Here is a 9703-nt window from a genome sequence, read left to right on the forward strand (position 1 = left end):
TCCCACCATCAAGGCAGCCGCAGCCTGGGCAAATACGCGGAAGCATGGGTACGCGCTCTTTTTTATTTAGGTATATAACTTTCGATTAGACATGATTTCTAACCATATCGTTGGTTTTCTCGCAGTCGGCGGCACATGGTGGCGCGCCTTGCTCCACGTTCTCGGCATATGCCATGGCCCACAAGGGGAAGGCGACGTCCGACGTCACCTACAACCCGGATGACGGGCCCGAGGCGTACACCAACCCCGCCATCCACAGCCGACTCAGTGAGTACACCGCCATGGCCAAGGAGGTCCATGGGCCAGATTACGATCCGAGGACCGAGGACATCGACGGAGATGTCCTCATGAGGGTCGGAGGAGGCAAGAGGCATGGGCGGTACTGGATTGCCGACGGGGCAATCGACTCGTCCTCCACTCCCACTCTCTCTCAGGTGCGAGCAAGGAGCACGAGCGCGAGCCCAGCCATACGACCTCGGCAGGACACTTCACAGCATCGTATCCAGCAACTCCAGGTTATTCCTTATCTATTCATCGTTCATTGATTTTTATATATCTGTTCTTTGCATTATCGTAACATTAGGGTGAAATATTACAGACTTAGCTAGATGATGAGAGGAGGCAACGTGAGGACCTGGAGAAGAGGATGGCGGAGATGTTCGCGTACATGCAGAGCCTTGGCGCCGCACAGGGTCATGCTCCACCACCTCCGTTATTCCCTGCAGCTGACCCTACAGAGTTCACTACTCCTGTGAGTATCAAAATTTTAGTACTGCATGATATTTATTCATATGTTCTCACACATACAATCTCTTCTCTGTGCAGGGTCAATCGGCGGCGTCGAACAACCCTCATGCTTCGTCCAGCCCTTCGCCGAACCAGTCCAGATGCCCACCTCGTTGATGATCTGTTTTGTGATGATCCAGACTTACCTTTATGAGTGTTGGTGATGTTAGTTAAACTTTATCTTGTGAGATACTTGGTGATGTTAGTGATGACGCAGACTTATATCTGTTTTGTGATGATCATGACTTTAGTGAGACTTGTGATCTGTTTTGTGAAACTTTGTGATATATATGGTGTTGATGATAAATGTGTTCATTCTGTGATGGGCTTGATATATAATGTGATGTGAATGATATATATCTTTTGTTTGTTTAGATGGAACAACAAAAGCAAATAAAAAAGGGACATTCTGGTCACTTTGCCGAGTGTAACACTCGGCAAAGGGTTGCTTTGCCGAGTGCTATGACCATGGCACTCGGCAAAGAAGGAAACCTGGGAACCGGTAAAGACATCTTTGCCGAGTGCTGACAGTGGCACTCGGCAAAGAAGGAAACCTGGGAACCGGCAAAGACATCTTTGCCGAGTGCTTTTGCCAAGACACTCGGCAAAGATACTGGCAAAGGGGCCCACTGGAGGGTTCTTTGCCGAGTGCCAGTCCACCAGACACTCGGCAAAGAAACCTCCTTTGCCGAGTGCCTACTAGGGCTCTCGGCACAGGGACTGGCTGTGGGGTCCACTGGACCAGTCTTTGCCGAGTGTCGCCGTAGGCACTCGGCAAAGGATCCGTCACCGTCACTTGGCGCCGTGACGGTGACTTTTCTTTGCCGAGTGCCCGACAAAAAGTACTCGGCAAAGAAGCTGTTGCCGATGTACAGTTCGCCGAGCGTTCTTTGCCGAGTGTAACACTCGGCAAAGCCTTTGCCGAGTGTAAAATAGCCTTTGCCGTGTGTTTAGAACACACGGCAAAGGAGCTGATTCCGGTAGTGAGAGGGGATCTATCTCCGAAGAACATGTTGTTAGTATATAGAGGCTATCTACGTATACACATACACGATGCAAGGATCGATGGTCATAAAAAAAGTATATACACACGCGCAGATGCTTACTACGGAGTAGTACGTTGGTATAACTTCATTGGGTGCCGGCCACTTTTATTTGAAGCCATATGCATGGACAAATTAAATGTCGCTCGACTCTTTACACTTGCAGTACCCTGCAAAGCATGGACGGGGTTTGATGAGAAGCAAACACTAGTAAATGATGTCAGGTACAGTTATAGCCTCACCGTGTATATGTATTTATATAATAATACTAGTAAAGTACACAGGAGTATAGGCGTATAGTATAGCTAGGTATGTAGAGGAGCTAGGTATGCAGACGAAATACAAAAAGGATGGAAGTTAATGGCTCATCACTGTGAATCCTGCTGATCCGCTAGCTGCAGCGCCCACCTCTAGGTAGTGTGGGCCATGCATCGCATTGCGTGGTTGCAAGTGTCGTCCCATGGGCCATGGCCCGGCCGGAGGAGGGCATCATCATCACCTCATAATTCCTCAGTTTCCTATTGCTGCATGCAAAGAGCAATGCAAGCTCTTTCCCAGCTGGCTGGCTGGCTCCTCGATCTACTCTACTACTGGTGTGTGGTGGTCGTCGACCTAAATCCTAGGCAGATTTCCAGAATCCGGCCGACGTGTAATTCTGCCCTTAAATGCACGCATGCATGCCCGCCGATTTATAGCCATGAGGCATATGAGCTAGCTAGCCCCTCTGTCTCTGTCCGATCGATTAGTCACACCACATCACCGATGAATATATTAATTGAATACTGATTGGGTCTCTTTTCTTTCTTTCTTTCTTTCCCTGAAGGATGGCGAGAGCTGCTGGGGCAAGCAGATCGAGAATGAAGGCACGACACGACGTGCTAAGTAAACTCGCCACCAGTAACCAACCGTTCAAGGCACGTACTCTCGCAGCGTTGCAGTTGCAAGCACATGCAGATAGATAGATATAGATAGATAGATAGATGGATAGATAGATGGAAAGAGCCATTTTTTTCCGAAGAGGAATGTGTGCTGGTGTACGTGTGCCTTGTATGCTAGGAGACCCAGTGTAGTCGTCGTCGTCGTACGTACGTAGTACGTCCATCATCGATCTTCTCAGGTTTTAATTTACGACCTCACTAAGGCCATGTTTGGTTTCTTTAGTCTAGGGACTAAAGTTTAGTTAGGAGACTAAAGTTTAGTCCCTAACATGTTTGGTTCTAGAGGCTAAAAATAGTAAGAATATACTACATGACTCATAAGAAGACTAAAATGGCTTTTAACAAACTCTTGCTATTAGTACAATTGAACTAAATGAGGGGTAAATGTGGAATTAATATGGTTTAGTCCCTTTTAACACATATGTGAAGGACTAAAGACTAAATCATTTTAGTCCATATTTTAGTCCTAGTGTTTGGAAAAAAGGGACTAAATGAGACTAAAAAATAGAGACTAATCTTTAGTCCCTCTAACCAAACACCCCCTAAATACTAGCTTGTTACTATATAGACCTAATAATGCTAGATCTAGTTGCTAGCTGTGTACCTAAACCCTGACCGAATCGCCATCGATCTATATATGCTTTAGCAAGAGCAAGGTCGTCAGCAAGCCGCTAGCTATAGCTGTGTGTGCCCATACAACTACAACTAGTCGTCTGTCTATACACACACACACACACACGTAGTACGTACCTACACAATAGCCACTTACTGGCGCGCTTGACGTTTGCACGCACAAGCAGCAGTACGTACCGCGTTCGTCCCTCGAAGCAGGGAAATCACAAGAACGCGACACAAACGGACGTACGTGTATAGCCTAGCAATAAACACGGCGGTCGACAACTGTTGGCCTCCTCTCTTGCCTGTACTGTACGTGTCTCCTTCCTTCCTGCCTTGCCTTGCCTTCGTTGTCCCTTTCCTCGATCTCGCTCGTTCATCACTTGTTGGCATGCCGGCATCCATATGCATGCACATGGATTCAAATTACTAGGGTATACGTACTGTGATCTATGTGCGCTGTTGCGAACGAGTTTGAAACGAAGACAAACAAGCTAGGGCCAAGGGCATGGGATCATGCATTGCACACACGCATATGCATACGAGCTCCTACAACTGTACATACGAACATAGATAGCTAGGCCGGCCGGTCGGTACGAGATGTGTTGGATACGCCGGCGTTAATCTGTCAGGCATTTGGAATCCATCACGCAACAGTACGCGGTGCTTCTTGATTACCACATTGATTCTTTTCATCGCTTTGCTACAGGAGCTGAAACCTAGCGGGCTGGGCTGGGCTGGGCTTGCTGGCTATATACTGCTGCTCCGTGTGAGAAAAGATGACCGCTGCTAGCTGCCTACCTATAGCTACCTTACCAGTGAACAGTACAGTACACAGCAGGCCGCTCTTGCATACACTGCCATATTGCCATTGCCACCACATCTCTCATCTCTGCCTCTTCTGATCCCTCTTCCTTCCTCTCTCTCTCTCTAAATAAACAGTCACTGCAGTACGCGTCCTTCTCCCTTCCCTCACCTCCTCTCTCTAAAGTCTAAACTCAACTCCTACGATGGTGGTGGTGGTGGGCATGTGCGCGTGTATGTATAGTGTCTTCTGCATCCATTATATATACTGTGCAGACAGGAAGAAGGAAGCAGTAGTGGCCGGCCTCTCCCCACTACATGCTTCTTCGTCGTCTCATCCTCTTCTTCCAATCCAGACCTCCGTCCACACCCACCCATCTGCTCCTCCTCCTCCTCCCTCCCTAGTACCCATTTTGTCTCTCTCAACAGTCCCTCTCTCTCCAGTCTCCACACACCCAACCAACCAAACCAAACCAAACCAAAACCTTTTTGCTAGCTTATTCACAGACAGCAGCTTCCAACCAATCAAACTCATCGACCGATCGAGTGCTCGTACACCAATAGCTCAGCCAGCCATCAAATCCTAGCTGGAGGTGCGTACGTACTTGGCTAGAGGAGGTAGACGACGACGGCGACGACGACCGACATGCCGTCGCAGCAGCAGCAGCAGCAGGGCCAGCAGGTGGCGGCGGGGTCGACGCGGTGGTGCCCGACGCCGGAGCAGCTGATGATCCTGGAGGACATGTACCGCGGCGGCCTGCGCACGCCCAACGCGTCGCAGATCCAGCAGATCACGGCGCACCTCGCCTGCTACGGCCGCATCGAGGGCAAGAACGTCTTCTACTGGTTCCAGAACCACAAGGCCCGGGACCGCCAGAAGATGCGCCGCAGGCTCTGCATGAGCCACCACCTCCTCTCCTGCGCGCAGTACTACGCCGCGGCGGCGCACCACGGCCACGCCGCCTTCCTCGCCGCGCCGCCGCCGTACGGGCACCAGCTGCTCTCCCCGTCCACGACGTCGCCCACCCCGGCTGCTGCTGCTGCTGCCGCCGCTGCAGCGTACGGCTACTACTACCCCGCCACGGCCGCCTTCGCTGCACCGGCGAGCCGGTGCGCCGGCAACGCCACTCCCCCGTCGCCGACCACCCAGCTGTTCCACTATCAGGTAGGACGGAGTACGTACTAGGAGTATCTATCTATATTCTATACTACAGGTCACATCACCAGAGCTGGAATAAATAAAGTTTCCATCTTTATATTAATCCGTCCATGCAACTACAATGTATGACTCGGACAGGGTGGCGGAGGGCTTGTGCCGACGGAGGCGCTCGGCCGGCCGGAGTACTCGCTGGGGAAGCTGGACAACTTCGGCGTGGCGCTTGACGACGTCGTGGTGAGCTCGACCTCCGGTGCTGTCGTCGACACGATGGGGGCGCCTCCGGTTGCAGGGTTCGAGGTGGCGCCGCCGCTGCCGGCTGCCTTCAGCTGCCGGCCGCTCAAGACGCTAGACCTCTTCCCCGGCGGTCTCGAGGAAGAGCAGCACGACGTGGCCTGATCGGCGCATATATGCCGTTGTTACCATTAATTACTACTTAGCTAGTCGTCGCCATCAGTCGTTGATGCATGTCAATGTCATGCAGTAGTACGTAGTACACACACGCTGACATGATCTCAGCTCGTCCCCCTCCCGATCAATTTAGCTGGAGCTACGACAGCTAGAGCTAGCTTCGTTCTGATCTCTCTCCGATCCATGGCTACAATCTAGTGTGTCGTCGTCGTGTTGTTCTTTCTGATGCATGTGTTTGGTTAGAGGGTGTACTTACTCGTTTCTAGAGATTAGTGCGCTCTGGCTAGCAGCTAGCTAGAGAGGAGAGGGAGTGGGCGCTGAGCAGCAAGAGCTAGCTAGGAGTACAGTAGTACGTGCTACTAGAGTAGAAGAGGCCCACCGGGGAGGCACAGGCACAGAGCAGTCTGCGATGCATTCATTCCTTGTTGAGTTATTATGGGATGTGACCGTGCGTACAGTGCGTGTTTAGTGTAGCTAAAACAGGCATGCATGCAGTGTGAAGCTACTATAGCTGGTGGGGGGTACGGTACCTACTAACTAGGCTTTATTTGCAGAGCTCATTACTGGTGGGAGAGGAGATCAAACTTAGGTTCATGAATATCATGTAATGGAATGTTCCTTGCTTGCCGGTCCCCCAACTCCCAACCTCCACCAATTCCTCTCTCTCACTCTCTCTCTCTCTCGCATCTAGATCAAGATCCCTCCTGCTCCACACCCTGTGTCGCTCCGTGTGTATGGACTTTTCTTTTGCCTGCCTTATCTTTTGTATGTGTGCCCACGAAAGAATAAGCAGCCTGGTCTTTTTGGATTGGCGCCGATTTGGTCAGCGCCAATTACTAGGGGTGTACCGCCTAGCGGTGCCCTCCGCGGCAGCACGGACGGTCCGCGGCTCTGGGCCGGACGGTTCGGGACCTGGACGCAGGAGCGACGCCTTCCCTGCGTCGCACCGGATGGTCCGTGCACAGGGCCGGACGGTCCACGATGGCGCAAGGTCGTATTCCTCCTCCTCGCTGGAACCTAGATCTCGCCCCTTGGGGGAAGAGATCTTAGGGCGCCCTGGATCGACAGGGCGTCCCCAGACGACGTGGAGTTGCCTAGAAATTAAAAGATCAATTCGAGGAAGAGGCCTTGGGTGGATAACTAGATCTTGCCCCCGGGAGGGGTAAGATCCTAGGGTTATCTTAGGGTCGGCAGGCCACCCAAGACGGATCTAGACGACGTAGAGTCGAATAGGGGTGTAGGTGGATATGCGGAAGGCTATAACTCGAACTACACTACATCTACTCCTATGGCAGGAATGATAAAGAAAGTAATTGGTTCGATTAGAATGTGTTCGGAAATTCTCAATCGGTCGTAGCCCTTCATATATATAGGGGGTCTGGACCCGTTCCTAGGCAATAGCTAACAAACCCCACGTGATTAGATGGATAACCACGCTCGGGATAAGGATAATCACCCGAACTAATCTGATCGCGGGGGCGCGGACCGTCCCCCACTTTTGGTGCTCAACACATGCCCCCTGCCTTTTGGTGGAGCTTGGCGAACCAAAAGAACCAGCGAAAACTTCAGAAACAATTGATCTCATGAGTTATTTTATTTCCAAAGTAAGGATGCAGCTCGATGCAAGTCATCGGCTCTTGTGATCAGATAATATAAAATACTTGATAGAACTTTGATGCACATAGGCCGTTTCGGATTGCATCCTCTTCGGCCATGTCTGTCTGATCAATCTGTCAATAGACAAAAACTTGTGGTGCCCCCTAGCCCAAATAAGAAAACTTGTGGTGGCAGGGACAGGTGGCCTGTCAATCCTCATCTCCTTTTGAAACCTCAACCGACCTTCATTTATAGCCGATTGTATTTGCCAATGGAAGAAAGCACAATCATTGGTGTTATGAAGAAAGGAGCCATGCCATTTACAACATATAAGCCCTTTTAATTCTTCAACCGGAGGAATTATATATGACAATTTAATATTACCATGCTTAAGTAACTCATCAAATATTTTATCACACTTAGCAATATTAAATGTGAACTTAACTTTCTCCATTTGTGTCGAGTGCAGGTGAGAGCAAACAGAAGATTTGGCCTTAGCGGGCCAAACAAGCTCAGCCACAGATGACTTTTTCGGCTCTTGGGGATTGGGTGGCCAGCTATCTTTATACCGGCCTTCCGCACTAGGAGGATCACAGGTGATTTCAGGTGCTTCGGACGGTTCAACCTATGTAGTCGGACGGTCTGCGAGTGGACCGGGCAGTCCGGTACTATTCCTGGACTGTCCGGACGCGTCGGGCAACGCCTGCGACCCTTGCAGTGGGCTCTGTGTGACTCCAGACTATCCGGCGTAGGGTGCCAGACGGTCTGACGGAGGGTCGGACGGTCCGAGGTCGTTGGCGGATAGTCCGGCCATGCTTAGAGTTGACCTACCATTTAGTGGAGATGGAGGTGACAGTTGTCCTGGATATGAGTCTATCGGCATACCAGAATATGGCTGGGGAAACCCATTTGTTGCTCGATGTGTTTGGCACAATTGTTTCAGTGCCTAATTTATGTGATAAAAAATTAGGCATGTGAGTTTTTCCTAATGCATGCGTCGTCTTCTCTATATCCTCCATGATACTTTTAATCCGATTATCAAAAGAAATCTTAATAGATGGAATATCATCGACTGACCTGGCATCACCTATCGTGGAGAGTTGTTGTAGTACAGCTGATATGTAATTGGTGTTTATTTCCCTCTCTCGGACGGTCTTTTGGTGGCAATCTACCCTAAAGTGCGAGAGGAACCACTTCTCCGCCACCTTGAGTACCTGATCTTTTTGTCGCTAGACCTTCTTGTCTATTTTCTTCATGTCATCTTCTAATCTTTTATGCTCAGCGGCCGACAAATTAGTCAGCATTATGTCACTGTTTGGAGAAGCACTGCTGCACTGTTGAGATCTTTAGAATCGGACATATAAACCTGATTTTGTGGATCTCCAACCTTTTTCCCTAGCGAAGTCACCAAAAAGTGTGTTGGCGCTGTCGGTGTTTAGTGTCCGACCGCACACCTAGGGTACCCTCGTGGTGCTTTTGGGTAGGATGGTTGTCACACCCGGGTTTCGAGGCACCAAGACCCGGGCGCGAACATAATCACCAAGTGTGCTGGGACCAAGTCTCACACATATGATGAATCATGGCACAGGATCGAATGTCACAACTTTACTATATAATAGGAGTTCTATATAAAATAAATAATCTATACTACCTATTAAGGCTCTAAGGGGTAGGCTGCCTCCCCTGGTTCTGCCTTCCATGAATCTACGCCGTCCATCTATATCATCAAATCTACACCGTCCATCCGTGCGCTTCGTCGCCCCGCCTGATCCGCCAACATCCCACGTCCGTTCGTGCGCCCCGACCCCCCGCCTCACCGGCTCACCCGCCCCCGCTCAAACCGCGCTCGCTCGCCCACCCTGCAACCCTAGCCTCACCTGCCTCCGCCGCCCGCCATGGCCAGCCCTGGAAATCTTGCCCGCGAGATGCGCCGCCCTCTACCACGAAACCTCATCGTCCCCTGCGTTATCGTGCCCCCGCCAGTTCTCCACCAACGCGCGACGCCTCCAACTTGCGATCGAGCCATCAGCGCCTGCGCCGCGCCTCCCATCAACGGCGCGCCTCCACTGGAGTCATCTTCGCCCCAAATCCCAGCGCCCTTCCCCAGGCTGCCTTCAACGCCGATGGAGCCATCCTCGCCCTAACTCACCGTCGACGCTACCATGGCTACGCCGTACTCTCCTCGCTCGCCCCACGCCTCCCTCTCTCTGTCAACCACCCGCGAAACCCTAGGATCTTCTCGCCTCACGTGCAGCTGCGCTAGACCTCCTCCCTCGCTCATCCCCCGCGCGCAGCCGCCACGCCATCGACCCCGGCTGCCGCAGTCCGCAACGCCCTCCTATGCGGCAGGAATT

General features: G+C 51.3%; 1 protein-coding gene across 1 annotated transcript; it reads left to right on the top strand.

The window, feature by feature from the left end:
* The first annotated feature begins 4832 nt into the window (after window positions 1-4832).
* Window positions 4833-5741, top strand: LOC100127511 (uncharacterized). Its single transcript, NM_001112768.1, is given in 2 exon segments — window positions 4833-5351; window positions 5484-5741. Coding segments are annotated over 2 exon segments (777 nt in total).
* Window positions 5742-9703: the final 3962 nt, after the last annotated feature.

Source organism: Zea mays, chromosome 6, assembly GCF_902167145.1.
Source record: "Zea mays cultivar B73 chromosome 6, Zm-B73-REFERENCE-NAM-5.0, whole genome shotgun sequence".
Lineage (NCBI taxonomy): Eukaryota > Viridiplantae > Streptophyta > Magnoliopsida > Poales > Poaceae > Zea > Zea mays.